This window comes from Eleginops maclovinus, chromosome 17, assembly GCF_036324505.1.
Source record: "Eleginops maclovinus isolate JMC-PN-2008 ecotype Puerto Natales chromosome 17, JC_Emac_rtc_rv5, whole genome shotgun sequence".
NCBI lineage: Eukaryota > Metazoa > Chordata > Actinopteri > Perciformes > Eleginopidae > Eleginops > Eleginops maclovinus.
Genome location: NC_086365.1, coordinates 16,063,577 through 16,084,060, shown reverse-complemented (window position 1 = coordinate 16,084,060; position 20,484 = coordinate 16,063,577). Strand labels below are relative to the sequence as shown.

At 42.2% G+C, this 20,484-nt stretch overlaps 1 protein-coding gene and 1 long non-coding RNA gene across 2 annotated transcripts in view; one reads left to right on the top strand and one right to left on the bottom strand.

The window, feature by feature from the left end:
* The window catches only part of LOC134878861 (uncharacterized), a 38,109-nt gene that overhangs the window by 636 nt on the left and 16,989 nt on the right, over positions 1-20,484 (top strand). The window contains exon 2 of the long non-coding RNA XR_010167745.1: positions 9,943-10,086. This is a non-coding gene — a long non-coding RNA (uncharacterized LOC134878861). The remainder of the gene's footprint in view (positions 1-9,942; positions 10,087-20,484) is intronic.
* LOC134879239 (arg8-vasotocin receptor-like) lies at positions 13,068-19,281 on the bottom strand. Its single transcript, XM_063905636.1, has 2 exons — positions 18,162-19,281; positions 13,068-15,110 (listed from the first exon to the last, which is right to left on the bottom strand). The coding sequence occupies exons 1-2, from the start codon at positions 19,102-19,104 to the stop codon at positions 14,827-14,829; spliced, it is 1,227 nt and encodes a 408-aa protein (XP_063761706.1). The 5' UTR covers positions 19,105-19,281; the 3' UTR covers positions 13,068-14,826.

Sequence of the window (20,484 nt, the reverse complement as noted above, 5' to 3'; positions counted from 1 at the left end):
ACTGTGATATTAAATTAACACCATTTTTAAAACTGTTTTTAAGAAGAACTGAATATTATAACCTTCATAGAGAAAGGATGTATTACAGGATTGTAAGTAGTGGCTGTTTTTAAATAGTTATGATTAATAATGCACCCATATATTCTATATACAAACATTAAGTAAGCATGTGTTTTTGTTTCCTAAGCATCATTAATCCTGCTCATCTGGCCCGTACCATACATAGGTGCTCATGCAGAGCTACAGTTCCATCAGATAACCACTATAGGGCAGTGTTTGGCGTTTCTCTGTATTTTCAGGGGTGTATCCACACACTCTCCCCCCTGTGGTGATCAGAGGCTTGGAAAATAACAAACTGCAGCCCTCTCTGTGAACTGTTTTCACATTTTAACCTCCGGCTGAGCATTGTTCCACATGAAAGCTTTCCACAGTGAAGTCAGTGGATTATTCTGTGGGAAAAATACACTCAGTGTGCACATTTTGCTGGATTTAATCGAAACGCAGGTAGAATTCCTCCTTTGTACTGGGATGGAGGCAGAAGCCAGTGTTGGACACTAACTCCATACATGTAATGAAGTACTTACTTAAGTATTTCCATTTCCTAAAGCTTCATACTTCTACTACACTGCATTTTGGGTGCAAATGTTGCACATTTAACTCCACTACTTGTATTTAATACATTTTTTTATTTTGCAAATCCACATTAATATTAGAAAGTATAGTCAAAAGAATTATGATGCATAAATTAAGATAATACTTTGTTGTTTCCTGTGGGAAATTCACAAGTTTCTCCTCTACTCTGCATTTGTTGAACTATTAAAATTAAATATGAATGAAAGATAATTAAGTAAACTGTATTTAACTTTTTACAGCTGTAACATAATTTCATTTAATTTTCTTTCATTTTTATACATATTTTTCATACTCAGTAATCGCAGTGCACTCCTTCCATGCTGTTACGCAGTCCTGGGGCCTTTGCTCTTTACATTGTGCTTTTGTATTATCGCGCCCAGGTGTACCTATAATACTTTTTACTAGTTGTTAGGGGTTTTAAATTAACCTGGAATCCATTTATTGCACTAACCCTGCGTTTTATTTGAGATCTCTGCTTTCTATTACCTTTTTTCCTTCAATTCTGAACGCTTGAGCTTCAAGTTCTCAAAGTAAATATTATTTAATCAACTTTATTTAACACTTACTGATCCCATGGATTGTTGAGAGTCTTGTTATCGAAAACATATTTCATTTAGTTGAGTTTAGCGTAAAAACAACAAGCAAAGAGGTGCATCTCTGTCTGTCTGTTAGCATGAAAACCCAGCGATATCTCTTTTGGAAAAACCCATTAGGCTGATAAAGCATCGCTCGCATGTCCCACAATGCACCTGCACATTTTTATGCCGTTGTTTATGTCCTGCTTCCTCTGGAAAGTTACATGAAGTCCATCCCTTACTGCTCAGGTTTCATGGAGGGAACATGTTGTCTTAAACACATCCGTATTTTATAATCTTCCCTGATACACTCGTGGCGTGTGCACTACAGTGGGGCAAACAAGTATTTAGTCAGCCACCAATTGTGCAAGTTCTCCCATTTAAAAAGATGAGAGAGGCCTGTAATTTTTATCATAGGTACACTTCAACTATGAGAGACAAAATGAGAAAAAAAATCCAGGAAATCACATTGTAGGATTTTAAATGAATTAATTGGTAAATTCCTCGGTAAAATAAGTATTTGGTCACCTACAAACAAGCAAGATTTCTGGCTCTCACAGACCTGTAACTTCTTCTTTAAGAGGCTCCTCTGTCCTCCACTCGTTACCTGTATTAATGGCACCTTTTTGAACTCGTTATCAGTATAAAAGACACCTGTCCACAACCTCAAACAGTCATACTCCAAACTCCACTATGGCCAAGACCAAAGAGCTGTCAAAGGAGACCAGAGACACAATTGTAGACCTGCACCAGGCTGGGAAAACTGAATCTGCAATAGGTAAGCAGCTTGGTGTGAAGAAATCAACTGTGGGAGCAATTATTAGAAAATGGAAGACATACAAGACCACTGCTAATCTCCCTCGATCTGGGGCTCCACGCAAGATCTCACCCCGTGGGGTCAAAATGATCACAAGAACGGTGAGCAAAAATCCCAGAACCACACGGGGGGACCTAGTGAATGACCTGCAGAGAGCTGGGACCAAAGTAACAGAGGCTACCATCAGTAACACACTACGCCGCCAGGGACTTAAATCCTGCAGTTCCAGACGTGTCCCCCTGCTTAAGCCAGTACATGTCCAGGCCCGTCTGAAGTTTGCTAGAGGGCATTTGGATGATCCAGAAGAGGATTGGGAGAATGTCATATGGTCAGATGAAACCAAAATAGGACTTTTTGGTAAAAACTCAACTCGTCGTGTTTGGAGGAGAAAGAATGCAGAGTTGCATCCAAAGAACACCATACCTACTGTGAAGCATGGGGTGGAAACATCATGCTTTGGGGCTGTTTTTCTGCAAAGGGACCAGGACGACTGATCCGTGGAAAGGAAAGAATGAATGGGGCCATGTATCGTGAGATTTTGAGTGAAAACCTCCTTCCATCAGCAAGGGCACTGAAGATGAAGCGTGGCTGGGTCTTTCAGCATGACAATGATCCCAAACACACCGCCAGGGCAACGAAGGAGTGGCTTCGTAAAAAGCATTTCAAGGTCCTGGAGTGGCCTAGCCAGTCTCCAGATCTCAACCCCATAGAAAATCTTTGGAGGGAGTTGAAAGTCTGTGTTGCCCAGCGACAGCCCCAAAACATCACTGCTTTAGAGGAGATCTGCATGGAGGAATGGGCCAAAATACCAGCAACAGTGTGTGAAAACCTTGTGAAGACTTACAGAAAACGTTTGACCTCTGTTATTGCCAACAAAGGGTATATAACAAAGTATTGAGATGAACTTTTGTTATTGACCAAATACTTATTTTCCACAACCATTTGAAATAAATTCATTAAAAATCCTACAATGTGATTTTCTGGATTTATTTTTCTAATTTTGTCTCTCATAGTTGAGGTATACCTATGATAAAAATTGCAGGCCTCTCTCATCTTTTTAAATGGGAGAACTTGCACAATTGGTGGCTGACTAAATACTTTTTTGCCCCACTGTATTTGTCAGGGAATATAAAGCCAAATATTTCAGTTTTTCAACATCTGTGTAGTGTTTGTGTTATTTACCTGGAGTTGTTATAGGAACGATGAACTCTGATGAATATCTGCTGGGATTTTTAATGGTTTAGAGATTTCTCTACATGAACCCAGCAGCCCCCTCACATAAACTGAAGTCCACCTCCTCACTCTCATCTTCATAACGTTTAATTTACTGGTTTTAAACCTGATGTTATTAACTACAAGACATAAGTGTATTTCAGAGCTTAATATGGAGTGTGGAGTGGTACTTGGAGAGGTCCCAGTTCACCTTCTGGGCCGGGTGGTGCCCTTGACACTTTGTAGTTGTAAAAGTGTCAGATTTTGGAAGTTTCAAACATTTATTGCATTACTTTTAGCCCATTTCAACCATTAACAGAAGCTTATAGCTATTTCAAATTTGATCCTTTAATGAATACCTACTTTTGGCATAATATTTTATACATCAATAACTTTCAGCTAACGATTCCAATGCCTTAAAATACGTTTCCATCGACCCACATATTTACCAATTTCAAAGTTGTATTTAGGTTTCCTTTTTGTTTTTAAGGTCACCTGATCACCTGAATCTCCTCCTAGAGCACCATGGTGTTTTTTTAAACCAGTCACTTCTCAGAGGGGCGTGGCCAGCAGCAGCTCATTAGTAATTAAAGCTAAGCTAACCATTTATCCACTTTAAGCCCACTATTTAGAGTGTTTATTGTTTACTTTCAGCCAACTATTTCCAACGTTTATCCATTACTTTTGAGCCATCTTCTCTCAAACCCAATACATGTAGTTTTTCTTGCGTTCTCTGACCAGATGCCTCATATCTGGATATATTTTCCAATCAAACACAATTAGTATTTTGTGCTGTGACCTCCTGAAAACGCTGGAGCTGTTGACGGAGGTCCTGAGTGAAGCGCCCACACAGGAAGCGTCTGACGGATCAGTGTGTGCTGATCACATTATGTGGGCATCTCTCCAGCGCACTGTTTGTAGTTACTGTCAGATAAGGTTGCGGTTGCAGCCGGTGATAAATGAGAACCTGATTGCTATTTATTGGTTTATCTGGACTGGATTTTCCACCCGCTGACCCACAAGCTGATGCACGAGGCGGGCGTTTGGCGGTGGTTAAAATCTGCATCGTCTTCCCTCTCCGTGTTTCCCCTCCGATGGTTTGTATTGTGTCTTACACAGCAGATATTTGGTGACGTTATAGCCGTGAAGGTACAGGTATAATGAATAATTATAATAGCAGACATCTTTAGTCTGAGCCTTGATTAGATCTCTTCCTGCTGTACTCATTTGCACTGATGGAAAAAAGCAGGAGAAAAAACCCTGATAGATGCTTTGTGATAACATGAACAAGCAATGTGTACCGAGCATCCGAGGGAGACATAGTGATGATGAAGAGGCTTTGGATTTCTGTTTTGGGGGATTTAATGCTTTCTCTATAAGGCTAGCATGAGGCTAACGTGACAGTCTGAATGCTTTGACTCACATTATATTCTTAATAAATGATCAACCTATTTAAATGTGGATATCTGAAGACGTCAGATAAATGTAGGGAAGTGCAGTTAAATAATATAAAGCAGATCTTCTCCCAAATACTTAAATCTTGTATTAAATATTATACAAGAAAACGAATAAGCCTTATCGTATGCCTTTTTAATACAGAAACAGTTTCAAAGTCAAAGAAACTCAAAAATAATATCAATAAAAAACAACTCTTTTTCATAAATGTAATATTTCTAACATATATGTTTTATTTTATTTAGAAAAATTGAAAAAATAAAACGTCTTTGTTTGTTTTCGTCTTGAATAAATGTTAATTCCCACTTCTCTATAATTACAAAGCTGTGAAAAACATAAAAAAGCAGAACAATATCTGAATATATTAAACAGAGCTCATATTTTTAACACGATATAATGTTTTATTCTTGTCCAGTTTTCACGTCCGTGTTTATGTTTCTATTATTCCTGGGCTCACTCTGTTTCTGTGTCCATGTTGAGCTGCACGCTATGTCTGAGTCTTTGCCGCCCCTTTAACTCAAACACTGCAGTACCTTTGAATAACCTGGAATGTTTTCAGATTAAATATAAAACCCAAACAGGGGCAGAAAGTCTCCAGAGCCGGCGTCTTATCAGCGCTTTCACGGAAACCCTAAACCTCCCGCGACGGGTCAGAAAACGTCGGTGGAGGTAAAACATGTTTCATGTTTTTGAGTCGAAGGGTTCAGTGTCGGGCTGCTGCTGCTTCTCATTATCCCCCCCCCGACACTCGTGCTGTACATACCCTCGTCATGTAAACTCAAAGTGACACGCAACACATCACGTAGGCTCACAGATGTGAGAAATAGTGCTTCCTTTGATTCTTCCTGGCGTTTTAATTCCCTTCATATATAACTGAGTGCCTGCTTTTACAGGCCTCTCATGTATCTCAGTTTATAGCTGTGGGCACATCCCCGAGGCATGTCTCAGATACACATCTACACCGTTTAATTATGACTTATGTGCTTAAATTGCTTTTTTAAGCCATACTAACTCCGGCAGGGTCAGTGCTTTGGAGACCGGGGCAAATCTGATAAGGTTTTGTTCATGTTTATAGTATTTAAGACCTAAAAGAATAACATATTTTGGCTGAATTTTGAGCATTGCATAGGAGTTTTAGCCCACTTTAAGTGGGAATCAATATCTTTTGATGCATAGCTCCATAAACTATAGCAGTGGCACAGACAAAATAACGGCTGTATTATTAAAGGGGCCCTATTAGGTTTTTGGGGGTTTCCCTTTACTGTAGCGTGTCAGTGAGCAGGATACGGCTCCTCTTAAAGTCATTTTTAGTGATCAACAAGACGTTTTCTACATTAAATAACTTATAACTGGTCCCTAGAGCTTTAGTAAAGGGTTATTAATCAGTATTTCTCTTTTTTTGCCAGTTATAACGAGTCAATTAAGAGAACATGATACAAGATTCTGCATTAAAAGGTAAATGCAATGAGCCACATGTAATTGGACTTGCACATTAAATTCTCCACATGTGTTGTTGTGACCTTACATTGAACACAGGATGGATGGAGTTGTTGTTGTCGCCCTTACTAACCTTTTGTTTGTCCCTGGGGTCTGCGAGGTCTGCGATAGTGAAATCACTTCCTGAATGCACACACACACACACACACACACACACACACACACACACACACATACGCATATGGCACGTACACACAAACAGTGGAAGTGCCCTATTTGAAAATACGAGACATCTAGAGATCGTTTATTTGAAAGCTGAGCTGAGGAGTAAATGAATAGGTGAAAAATAAGTTTTATATAGTAAAAGTAAAAGGTTTGATCCCCCATGCGGTGGACCCAGGTTCGAATCCAACCTGAGTGCCCTTGCCGCGCGTCTTCCCCTCTGTCTCTCCGTTTCTAAACTGCACTATACTAAAAGCACTGGTTGCCCCCAAAAAAGAAGAATTGTGTAGTCAATGAAGTAGAGGTATAAAGTAACATAAAAAGGAAATACTACAGTACAACTTTGACTTGTTCTATTGTTTTAATTGAAGTAAAAGTATGGTAAAATCCCTCTTGCTAACGGAGCCTTCGCTTCTTTAGGTCTGGTGTAAGCAGGTGACTGAGAGGAGGTTCAGTATCAGTAATGCGCAGATGGACAAATGCACAGATGGACTGACTGAGGGTAAATGAGTCTGCTGGTGATGTATAGGCAGATAGTGTCCACTTAAACCCCGGCACAGGATGGAGCTCCACCCGAGAGCTTTAATGATGAAAGCTGCTCCGTCCTAAAGCCACATTCATCCACACTTCCTGTGCTTTAACAATGCACTTCCCTTTCTAAGTTTCCTGCATTCAGCACTTTGATAAATCTGCATCCCTGTGGACAATGTGTGTGATTTATAGATCCTGCAGGAACACACAGAAGGCCAAACAATCACTGTGAGGGAGAAAAATGGAAAACTACATGTGGATAAACTCTGTATAAAGTCATTTGAATTTGAAGTACTTTGAGATTGATTCACTGCAGGATGCAAAAAATGTTCAGCCCCTTTTTGATAAACTGACAACAACACATAGGACTACAAAAATAACACCAATGGAAAAGAAACGTAAAAGCTCCTCAAATGTGCTGTTATTTTAGTTTATAAACTGTGCATGCAGACATACTGTGTACATATACTATATAAAGAGAAGGTTCAGCTGTTCTACTTACCAAATGGAGGTCAAGGGTTTGAATTATTTACCTTTTTCCATTCAAACCTTTGTTTTAGACTTGGTGATCCCCAGAAAACATCAAGAGTACATGTAAGTTGTCTATGCAGAGGGTGTTTTGGATTCCCAAACACTGTGTTGATGTTTATTATAGTTTTGATTGATATTACACTATTAGAGTTTTATCTAAACTGACTCACTGTCAGCGTGCGCCCTCAAACCAAAATGCAGATTTTCCCCGTAAAATGTTGAAGTGATGCCAGGAAACAACATCTCTGTTGGTCAGAAAGGGTTTAATGAGTCCAGAGATATGGAGATGGGGTCAGATGTCTGGTCAGACGGCAGAGACAGCTTACGGAGAATAAATAGGGGATGGATGTCCGGTGGGTCTGCCGGGGGACGAGTGGCAGGCAGCAGGCTGACACTGAGACTGAGATTTCTGATCCTTTCTTTTACTCTCCTTTTTTCTGGAGAGGAAGTAAAGAAACAGGAGCTCTGGATTTATTTGTTGTTTGAGGTGCGATATATGACTCAGCAGCTTTAAGACATGAACTATTATTTACAGCTTCGCTCTGATGCAGGATTTACACCGGAAAGTGGGCGGGCTTAATTTTGTCGAGCCACTTTCTGTAAACCCCTTGATTTCCCCTGAGATAAAGTATTCTGATGCTCTCTAAATATTACAAAAACCCTTCAGGCTCCCAAACACCTTTACATGATCTTTTCGTCTCTTAAGGAGTGATTATTTTAGCCTCTCAGTGCGGCTTACCATTCCTGGTCATTATCACCTTCAACCTGGGAATGTAATAAGGCGCCGTACTTCTTACGATATTTGCCAACTCTTGACACCCTTACTCCCTGAGCTGGTTCACGTTTGAGAGTCAGGGACAGCAGGGGGTCTCTGGGTTTCATTTCAGAGCAGATTTGAGTGTTTCTCCCCTCAGCTGTTTCACGTCATGAGTTACATTAGTGAAGCTGTATTCCCCCCCGAGGTCAGTGTCCTGCACAGTCTGCTGTGTGTCAGTGTCATGTGTTCTGCTGGTTACGTTTACACCAAAGAAATGAGACAAAACACATGTCCAGTGGGGGGGTAATGATGTGGTTCTGCAGTCAGAGGATTAGACAAGGACGCGGGGAACCTGTTGGACTTCCGTTAGGTGGTTACCCTCACGCCCAGGGACGGTTTGGAGTCGATGCCTGATTGTTGGGTGTTTCTTCTACAGTTTAGTTGACTCTGTCCCAAAAAGTGGTTCAACTCAACACCAAATAGTTGCTTGGCCATCACCGTTATCCAAGAGGTGCATGCGTCCAGCTGGAGGCGAGAATTACATGTGCTTTTGCCATGAAAAGTACCCAAAGTAATACTAGTTTGTTGGCTTTAAGTCTTGTTGTGATAATCACACAGGCTTTGATGGCTATGGTGACATCATCCACGTAATACAGGAGAACTTAACTGAATGCAATCCTTTTTTTACTGCGCTTTGTTGCTAATCATTGGTAATTAAAAAAAAAAGACTGTTATGCTGAAATATGCATAAGGAGACGCTACTGCTGTGACAGGACCTGCATGTGAACACCAGCAGTCGGCAAACTGAACCATATCGGCAAAAATTAAGCACGTCATGGAGAGTATGAAGTTGGTGAAGTGATGCTTGCAATTTGATCTCGCTTTGTAGGTTTAATAGCATCGTTAGCAAAGCTCTGAAAAAAAGTGCAGAGATGTAAATAGTGATGGCGTTCTTTGATGCAGCTCTTCTCTGACTCTGGGGAGTGAAAAACAAACTGGTTATGAGGTGGTTTCAAGTTGAACGAACCGCAAACCAGTCTATCCACAGCAGAGAGCTATAACGAACCTCATTGCATTGGAAAAAGGGTAATGGATAGCTGAGAGTTTCCAAAGAATCTGACATCTCTCCTGCTTCTTCTACAGTTTTTGCAGTACTCAGTATTTGTGGTGGGAACGAGGATTTACTTTGTTTATTCTCTCCGTCAAAGAGCCCATGTTTTCTGCTTGGTCTGTCTATCAGGAGGATAAAGGGAAAACTTCTGCCTCAATTTGTATGAAACTTACTGGTAGAGTGACGTAAAGGACGGACCCATTCAACTCTGCAGCGGCTGTGAAGTACTGGGCGGACGGGAACATTGGTTTCCACTCATGAAAATGACTTTGGCGAAGATCTGCGAGCGGCCTTCTTCTTATCAGATGTATTAGTCCATTATTCCATCCCTCGCAGTGCCACACACTGCAGATTGGATCTCTGAATTGCACATGAACACCGAGGTGTTTTACTCCTGAATGTAAAGTAACCGGAGACATTCAATCACCCAGCCGTCACTTCACGGAGAGTTCGTTCTGTAACTTTGATTGCCACCGCCGTGCAGTGATTTCTCAAAAGCCACTTGTACACTAGGTGCTTCAAACTGATAGGAAACGGTGTTCAGGTTCAGCGGGGTGTTTGATTTACCCCACAGGTTCTACCTTTTTGCTGTTAGGAGCTCAATCAGGATGAAATGTGTGATTGCAGAACTAACTCATCTTATTTTCTCTTTTCATTTCAGCCGAACAGAGGCCAGAGAGGCGGAGTCGCAGCGCCACAGACTGAGAAGAGAGAATAATCAGACAGTAAATGAGGAGATCTGTATCTGCTGCTGCTGCTGCTCTGCATGCTGATGGGAGACGTGTTTGTTCTCCTGCTTTCCGCCGTGAGTACAAAATAAGTGTTTTTCTAGGAAAAGAATCTCACAGCTCTCTGCTAGTGATTAACCCGCAGAGAGTCATCAGCTGAATCAGCGACTCCCCGCGGCTTCAACAGGAGTTTCAGCTCAGTGTTGATCTTCAGTCTCTCCACTTTACTGTTCTGGTTCACTCTCAAAGAACTCATGGCGTCATTTCCATTGAAAACACTGTTAAAAGAAACTGCAAACAGCCGATAGAGAACTGGCTGGCTAACAGAGCGGAGGATTTAGCAGAAGATGGATATTTCAAAAAGGGCTGGAGACGGGAAACAGAGCTAGAGAAGAGACTCGACTCAATCAAAAAGCTCCTCTTTTCACCCTCTGTCTGAAACCAGAGCCAGGTCTGCTCTGATTGGTTAGCTGGCCGGCTCTGTTTGGTTGGTCAACCGCTTAGAGTTGTCCCGCCCCTTAGCCTATCATGTACAAAGTGTTGGATTTCTAGCCAATAGGAGTTTGAGTGTTCCATAGTGATGTCACTATGTTCCTGAACTTTGGGATTTCAGCTTTTGCAGACCATTTACTACTAATGCACTAAAACCTTTAGAACAAACTACAGGAAAGGGAAAACCCCAAAAAGCAGAATAGGGACGCTTAAATGGTTCAGAGTGAACGTGATTTAAAACAGGTGTATGTACATGCACCACATGGTAAAGAAATCCAGTTAATAATTAAAGATACTTCAGTTTTTACCATTGTGCTGGCTCTAGTATCGCTCGTTGTATAAACTAAAGAGCGGTGACATTTCCTCTACATGAACTTGTTCCCATTCCAAAGCGTTATGAGATTATTAGGAGTTTAATCACGGAGTTAATTATCTGGTGGGGACTCTCCAGTCAAACAGAACATGCACTAATACAGGAGTGAAATGCACAACAACATGTCTGAAACATCAAGAAAATCCAGATCTTAACTCGTAATAAATCAGTTTGCACCAACGTGTTGACCCCCGCCTCTCTAAGGACGTATATTTCCCTTCCTGCCTTTAAGTGTGTGTGTGTGTGTGTGTGTGTGTGTGTGTGTGTGTGTGTGTGTGTGTGTGTGTGTGTGTGTGTGTGTGTGTGTGTGTGTGTGTGTGTGTGTGTGTGTGTGTGTGTGTGTGTGTGTGTGTGTGTGTGTGTGTGTGTGTGTGTGTGTGTGTGTGTGTGTGTGTGTGTGTGTGTGTGTGTGTGTGTGTGAGAACAGAAAACAGCCACACTGGAATACAAGGGATAATATTTATCTTTCTTTACATGTGCAGAATATATTACAACCATACAGAGATGACAGAATACGTCACATATACATCTTTACAACAACAACACATCTGGGAATGAAAGAAGCTTAATGAGCAGAGAGCATTTAGGTGTGTGTGTGTGTGAGAAGTATATATTCACAGGCATAATGCTATTTATTTTAAACACAGTGCAGTACTTACACACTGTAATGCTCACATAGACTTTAGTATGATTGTTAAAATAATTACAGTTCATTTACAAACTAATTCACAACCTTATATCGTGGATAAAGAAGATATTGTGCTAAATTAGGAAGCACATACATGTTTTTTATTTACCAACTTTCTTTATTGGAAGCAATTACACAAACAAAACAACAGAGCAGAGTCACAGAGAACTTCCATTCTTTCATTCCCCCCCCTCTTTTTATCCCTCCCACAATCCCACCCCACCCAAAGGAGAACGCTTCTCAGTACACAAAATGTAAACACTACGAAATACATACAACAAATGCATAAGTATGGAAAGTAACGAAAACAAAACAAAAATAGTAAATGAAATTAAAATAACAATTAAAAATCTAATAAATAAAAATAAAAAGGGGGGGGGGGCTCAGTCGTCACAGTCAGGCAGGGATGTCAGAGATTCAATATGATTTAAGAAAGGGCTCCACGTTTTTCCAAAAGAGCTTAAGGAGCAGTTGAGGGACAACCTAAGCTTTTCGAGTCTAATGGACAGTAACATTTCTTTCACCCACCCACTATGAGACGAGGCTGAGCGTGTGTCCAACTGAGCAGTATAAGTCGCCTGGCTAACAGGGAGGCAAAGGCTAGAACAGCCTGTATAACTTTAGAGGCGACAGGCTGCAGGGCGGGCACCAAACAACACCAAGAGAGGATCTGAAAGGATAGTAGTATTATATGCTGTACTAAGAGATTTGAAGACTTCGGACCAGAATGTGGCTGCACATGTTTTATCATGACGTTGGTTTGTGAAATGGAAAATAATCAAAACTGCAGCTCCTCAAACATACATATTTCAGCCATTTAACTGAATATCTTAGGCATTTGAACTGATGGATTCGCAAAAAACACAATGACTTTAATGTGTTTTGGGAGAAAACTGAAGAGGTTTTATAGAAGATTCATCAATAATTTAGTAAAACAAATGTTAGTTGCAGCCCTTGAACCTTTTTATGACTGTGTGTAAAATGCTTCACATTTGAAGTAATCTATCTGAGGAACCGGTCATATGAGGGTAATCAAACATGCTTAAATAATCTTCATGAGAACGACTGGCAGCCACATGACCTGGGAACATGAGATTAGACTCTTTACATTTCACACCATGTAAGATCTTATCTGAAGACTGTCAACACTAGCATAGTGCTGCAGGAATTCACGGAAATTTGGTAACATTAATGCACTTCCGAATTCCTCTTATAGAAAATGGGTCTCATGCTGCGTTACTATATCGCCCAACATTAGCCGCCTTTAGCTTAGCGGTGGTGAAGTGAAGTCATGTGACCGTGCTGTAGTTCCTTTATAGCCCAACATTAGCCTCCTTTAGCTTAGCGGTGGTGACGTGAAGTCATGTGACCGTGCTGTAGTTCCTCTATAGCCCAACATTAGCCGCCTTTAGCTTAGTGTTGGTGACGTGAAGTCATGTGACCGTGCTGTAGTTCCTCTATAGCCCAACATTAGCCTCCTTTAGCTTAGCGGTGGAGACGTGAAGTCATGTGACCGTGCTGTAGTTCCTTTATAGCCCAACATTAGCCGCTTTTAGCTTAGCGGTGGTGACGTGAAGTCATGTGACCGTGCTGTAGTTCCTTCATAGCCTAAAATTAGCTGCCTTTAGCTTAGCGGTGGGGACGTGAGGTCATGTGACCCTGCTGTAGTTCCTTTATAGCCCAACATTAGCCGCTTTTAGCTTAGCGGTGGTGACGTGAAGTCATGTGACCGTGCTGTAGTTCCTTCATAGCCTAAAATTAGCTGCCTTTAGCTTAGCGGTGGGGACGTGAGGTCATGTGACCCTGCTGTAGTTCCTTTAAGGTTACATTTTTACTTCAAACATGATAAAGTTGTGTTAATATGTTGAGATTAAAGTTTATTTTCATTCAATATTCCAATATCCAATGGAGAAATCCCTTTGGCTTTTTGGAGGGAATGTGGATGATTCTACCTTTTTAGGGTCAGCCTACAAAAATACGACATTCCAGCACCACTCTCTTTACCCAGACAGGCCGGGTCCATCTCGGCCGGTCCCTCATCACGCTCGGACACTATCCATGATAAGCTGGTAATGTGGGAAAAGCTTTGTTTTATCAAGCTTACTCAGTGACTGTAATCTCAGAATCTAAAGCTAACAGCCCAGCAGCAGCAGGGTTTACGGTGTATTAGGGGATGTGTGTTGATGTATGAACACCAATTTTTCATCATGCATCACAGAATGAATCTCAGTGTGGACAGACGCTCGTATTCAGGAGAAGATAAATGACCAAAGAGTGCTGACAACATGCTAATAGCTGTCAGTGAAAAAAAGCCCAAAAGAGTTATTAAAGCTGCAGCTAAACAAACAAACACTGTTCATTTTGCCAGAATAAACCTTTTTCCGCTCTGTATTCGTCCAAAGAAAACGGAACGTAGGTGTGACCGCCCCCTCACATGAGATCATACCTTCCTACTGCGACAAACAAGCAGCAAAGTTCCTTTTTTGGGTTGCAAAATGTATAAAAATGTTACCGAAAATTGTAGAATTTACTACTGAAATATCCCAATTTTGGTAAAAGCAAAAAATAAGAATTCCTGGAGAAGTCCAAGTATTCTACAGGCTTAATAAAAGACCCTTATCTGGTCCAGATCCTCCATATTTGTACACATTTTACAATGATTATGAGCATAATGGTTCAAGAAAATCAATCAGAAAACCGTGCAGGCTTTCCATACTCTAGAGAAATTGTGTGGACGAGACCAACATGCTAATAGTCCCCAAAACGTCCAAACTGGCAGACTAATAAGAGCTAAACAAACACCATTAATATTACTATGGAGTGGTGTTTGCACACTGGATCATACCAAAGGGAACAGGCTGTGGGTGTGACATGAGAAACCCTTCTTTAGTGCCACAAACCAGCAGGAACGTTCATGTTTTCTGGTTAGCTATTGGTCCAGATCCTCTTCAAACAATCACACCATTTGTTTAGTGATAGTATTAATACTGATCATTTCCTCTTATATTTTTTATCATGCAGCCCTATCATACTGTAAAGAAGTTATATTACCAAGGAGCAACATGCTAATAGCGCCCAAAGTCTCCAAGAGTTTCTAAAACTGCAGCTCAACAAACAAACACCAACACACGTTTCCAGTCTGGATCGGACCAAAGCAGCCTGTCGGTGAGGTCTCACCTTCATACTGTGACAAATCCGCAGAGCAGTTCATGTTTTCTGCCTCCTCTCAGTAAATGAAACGCACGGGGTTGGTGTGTCCGGTGGTCAGGATGCAGTCTGGACGTGGGGGCAGTTTTTTGGGGCAGGGTTGAGGTCTCTGAAGGGCTCTGAGTGGCGGGATCCCTGCAGGCGGGACGGCAGCGTGGTTCTGCGGATGCTGCTGTCCGAGTCCTGATGGCCAAACTTCCTGCGGAGCGGTCGGCAGCACGGCAGACTGCCGGTGAAGTCGGACAGCAGGTGTCCGCTGAAGATCATGTAGATCCAGGGGTTGCAGCAGCTGTTGAGGCTGGCCAGCAGGGCGGACAGCGTCACCATGGTGTTCTCCGACTCTGCGGGGAAAGTCAATGTCAACAGCCAATCGGAGGAGTTTACTCTTCCTGTAGAGGCATGATAGGATATTGACACCCTATCATACTCTAAAGGACTTGAATACCAGCACAAAAGTCGTGTTTTCTGTGCCTACAGAGCTCCTCAATTCAACGATTTATCGCAAAAGTGACAGGTGCCGAATGCAAATCGTAAACTTTTCCAATCTGGATCGGACCACAGAAAAGAGTCTGTGTGAAAAACTCAAACTTATGAGGCACACTCGCAGTTGTCAGCAGCTTATCGGAGGTGTTTACTCTTCCTCTGGAGGGAGTTGAGCCTGCTAAATGTTTATCTTCCCCTCCACACCGCAGCGGGAGCCTCTTGTGTAATCGGGGATTTTACATTTCTCTACTTTTTTGCCATGAGGATTTCATCCTGTTGCGGGAAATAACAATTCTCTTTACGACTAACAGTTGAAAAACAACGTTGTGGGAAATGTAAACCATGGCTTGGTGTTTCGTTTGACCCTCTTTACTGAATTGAATCATCGTGGAGCTGCATAGAGGTCCCGGTATTTTACAGAGTTAATACAAAATCATTGTTTGGTGCAAATCCTTCTTTAAAAAAACACATTTATCATATTTTTTGATGTTGATTTGAATCATTGTTCCAAAATTCTCAACAAACTTTGGATTTCATTCACCCATTTTTTTCTTCTTACAAAATAACTGACAGAGGAAGATCCTGAGTGTATAATGTGCTTAAACACAGATCATCTCTCGTAAATAAAAAGGAATCATGTGTGAAATTAAACCAAACACAGTCTGATCTAAGAGAGCGTGTATTTGCAACACTAAATGGAAAGCTATTAACCGCTGGTATAAAACATATCCTGTGCCGCCTTCGATTGTTTCCATTACAGATTAATTGGATAATCATGTTCCCAAAGCTCTTCTCCCAACAGTGACTGTGTTACCATATTGGGTAAAAGCTCTGACTGCACACTGAGTTAAGGTTTATGTAAGCAGCTCTTTATTGGATTTGGGGAAGTTTACACTCCAGTAACCCCCGCCATTAATTATGAGAGGTATCTTCACACTGAGTCGCAGTATCTCTCTACCTCTGGTGATTTCAGTGAGTGGCATTTCCATCACGATGAGAGCGGCTGATAACCTGGACGTGCTCAGATTTTGATTTACTGTGTGACGAGCTACTGCTGTTTCCTGTCTGGCTTCGGCCAAACAAATAGAGAGAGGCTCAACAATAGAGAGGTGCAGTAATGAGTCCTAAACCTGGAAATGAGTCAGTATTTTACAACGGTTTCTGAATGTGTTTTTGGTTGTTAGTCCGGAATACGGTCTGAAGACGTTCTTATTCCACAACATGATATACGTCAGTAAATACCCCACTGGTAGACGTATAAACGATGGCTGCTAACAAGTGTCTAAATTAGACGACTAGACATCATCACGCCCAACATTAGCCACCTTTAGCTTAGCGCTGGTGACGATAAGTGACGTTATTCCTTTATTAACGTTAGATTTTTACTTCTGGTGATTGCATTAAGGCTTAAAAAGTCCTGCGGATGGTCTCAGCAGCAGCAACTTTAAAAATGTTTTTGCTTTTTTGGAGAACTCCTCTTCAGGGTGGATGTATTTCAAGATAATTCAAACTAAAGCCAATGACTCGGGGATAAAGTTGGTCAGCTCAGAGATCCACAACAAGATGTTCTGCTCATAGTTTTCAATTTCTGTATTTAAGCTGATATTCAACATCAGCTTGGACTTTAAGGTTTTTATGCCAACAAACTGAATTCCTGTGAGGTTGAAATCCCCCTGAAAGCAGCACCCTGACTCAGGAGTGGGTAAACTCTCCTTTACTATCTCATAATGAAATTTTTCAGGTGGCTGAGCAGCACATCCTTAAGGTTATTACACACTCTGAAGGCTGCTCAAGAAAATTCCTTTGCTGACCTCCATTGAATGGAAAGCCCAGTGCACTGACTGCACAAACATTTGGTTTCATCATTGGAATTGGATGTTTGCAAACATCAACAAGAACTAAACTGCAGGGCACAAACTGTTGGACTCCAAATAAATAGTTTGTTTACTTGTTTCTGCAGCCTGAGGAGGATCTTGAACATCAAGTGGTTGAGTCTTAGTCGAATATCTCCACAACTATTGGATGTAATTTGGTGCACACATGCATGTTCCCCTGAGGGTGAGCTGTACTAACTTTAGTAATCCTCTTACTGTTCAACACCAACTCTTAAATACATCAACTCTTTGTTTATGAGGTTAAATGAGTCAGATTACAGTGTGACAAATCCCTCTACATCAATACAGTGTGTATGTGCAGATTGTAAAGGATGAACTACGGTGAAGAAACATGTGTTCCGAGGAGGATACCTTTTTGCACATCACCGCTGATTTCCGAAATAATCTTAACTTCTCTGCATTTTAAATGAAATACTCAGTTGGGACAATTCCCCATAATCAGCTTCATTATATAGATTAATCATAAGTATGTTTTCTACATGCAGTAGGGAAAAAGAAATCCTCTCAGTGGACATTTAATAACCTGTAAATGATTTTAGTTTAAGTATAGATCAACCGCCTTGCTTATCTTGCTTTAAAACAACTAAACCTCAACATTAATCTTTCTTGGTTTATCTGGATTATGTTTCATTCAAAAGAAGCTTTCGTCTTGATCCTGACGCCCCTCAGGTTCAAATAAAACTGCAATCCTCAATATTTATCCTTTTAAATCCAACCAGATGACTGACGGTAATCTCAGCTCTTTTCTATTTAAATACCGGACAAGTCATCCTCTTAGAGCTTCTGGAAATGTGTCAAATGAAACAAGAAGAAGCAATAATGGCTGTTAGGTTGAACTGTTGACAGCTCACACTTTTTGCACGGTTTCAAATTTGGATTTATTTATTTAAGTCATTGGGATTCATCTGGCAGTAATTATGCATGAATAAAATAAAGTTTAAAGAAGCTGGAAGAAAGGGATCACTGCCTGACTGCGACGAGGTGTGCAGGTTATTGTTTAGTTGAAGGACTCACCGTGCCAGGAGAAGCTCTTGTCCCACACGGACCACATCTGCACAGTGAAGAACGGCGCCCAGCACACCACGTACGCCAGCACGATCACGAAGGTCATCTTCACCGTACGCAGCTTGGCGCGGGAGATGGTGCTGATGCTGCTGACGGAGCTGCGACCCAGCATCCTCTCAGGCGCCGACCCCCCGGTCCTCCTGCAGGTCTTATACTTCAGGTTCCTCCAGATAGTGAAGCAGATCAAACTGTAGCAGAACACCAGCACCGCCACGGGCACCAGGAAAATGTCCACCGTCATCCAGGTGATGTAGGCGCGCAGCCCCCACGGCTCCACGAAGTGCCCCCAGCAGTCGTACACACCGGACCCAGGCTTGACCTCACTGAGGGAGAAGATGAAGTACTGTGGGCTGCTGAGCACCAGGCTGAAGGCCCAGGTGGATCCGATCATGATGTGGGCACGCTGCGTTGGCTGCTGCAGCGTCTGCAGCGGGTGGCAGATGGCGATGTAGCGGTCCAGCGTCATCATCACCATCATGTAGGTGGAGGCAAACATGCCCAGGACCTGCAGGTGCTTCACGATGCGGCACAGGAAGTCCGGGCCGTAGAACAGGAAGGTAATCTTCCAGCAGAGCTGCGGCAGCACCTGGAAGAAGGCGACGACCAGATCGGCCAGACTCAGGTGCTTCATGAACAGGTGCATCCGCGACGGCTTCCTGCGCGTCCGGTACATAGCCACCAGCACGCTCACGTTCCCCACCACCGCCGCCAGGAACGCCAGGCTCAGCACCGTGATCTCCAGCTTGGCCACCTCCTCGTTGCGTCCGAACGGGTCGGTGTCGTTCTTCTTCCCGGTGATATTCCCAGCAGCCATTGAGGCGGCGTGCTCCAGCTCAGAGAAGCTGCAGTCTGAGCCCGTCAGGTTGCAGGAGCTCTCCGAGGGGAAGACCATGGTGCTGATCCTCCTCTGCACAGACCACCAGAGACTGTGGCTCTCAAACTCCTCCGTTACTCCAACATGTGTGTGTGCGTGTGTGTGTGTGTTCACCAGGTTGCACGTGGAGAAGAACACCGCCAGAAGTCACAAAAAAATAAAATCCACAATTATGCTTCCAGTCCTCGTGGCACACAGAAACTCTGGCTGTGAATCAGAGCTGATGCAGCGTCTTTTAAAGGCTCCTGCTCCCCCCCTCAACTCACACTCAAAACACACACATACCACAACCCTACACACACACACACACTCTCTCTCTCTCTCTCTCTCTCTCTCTCTCTCTCTCTCTCTCTCTCTCTCTCTCTCTCTCTCTCTCTCTCTCTCTCTCTCTCTCTCTCTCTCTCTCTCTCTCTCTCTCTCTCTCTCTCTCTCTCTCTCTCTCGTCCCTCCCACCCACTTAACAGAACAAGATAAAGTGGAGCTTGCAGGGGGAAATCTGTTGCTCCTCCAGAGTGTGATAGGGAAGAAAACGAAACAACCCGACATTTTTCTTTTACATGTTGGTAAAGCAATATAGAACATAATTTAACCTAGAATTAAGAGACAAAAAGGCAAGAAAAAAATGCAAAAAGGGAGGATTTGCCATCACGTTTACTTGCTGGAAATGGCCCTCCATAGCTGAAATCATTTATAATTTACACTATTTTTGTGGCATTTGACTTGTTTTATCTATCAGTGCTGTTTCTTTCTACAAGATCATTATTTTAAATGTCAGAAACTCGAGGGGAATCTTTAAATGAGGTGTTTTGTTGCACCAATATTCAATTCACAATAATATACAATAACATAAAGGGGTAAATCCCCACATTTAAGAAGCTGGGACCACAAAATGATTGGTATTTTTTCTATTGTAATCCGATCAATTAGCTTTAAAACAATAAAACACATCTGGTAACAGAGGGACATTAATGGGAAAGAGCTAATTAAAGCTGACCGAACAGTCCTCATCGATTTAGCCTTCTCTGTATTCTGACCATGGCTCGTGTGTGTGTGTGTGTGTGTGTGTGTGTGTGTGTGTGTGTGTGTGTGTGTGTGTAGGAGGAGTCCGAGCGAGCCTGTGCTGTGTTAATGTGTTTATGTGATGATAACCTGATAACCTCGGGGACAGTGCTTGTTTTCTCGGCATTGAGCAGAAACTGAGCTGCTCTGCAGAGACAAAAAAAACAATCTCTCTGTCAGAAAGGGTTTCATGAGTCCAGAAATATGAAGATGGTGTCAGACGGCAGAGACAGCTTTGTGTTTACGGAGAATAAATAGGGGATGGATGTCCGGTTGAATGCGCAGACAACTTTTGCTGAATTTCATATAACTCTAAAACACATTTGGACTACATTAGAT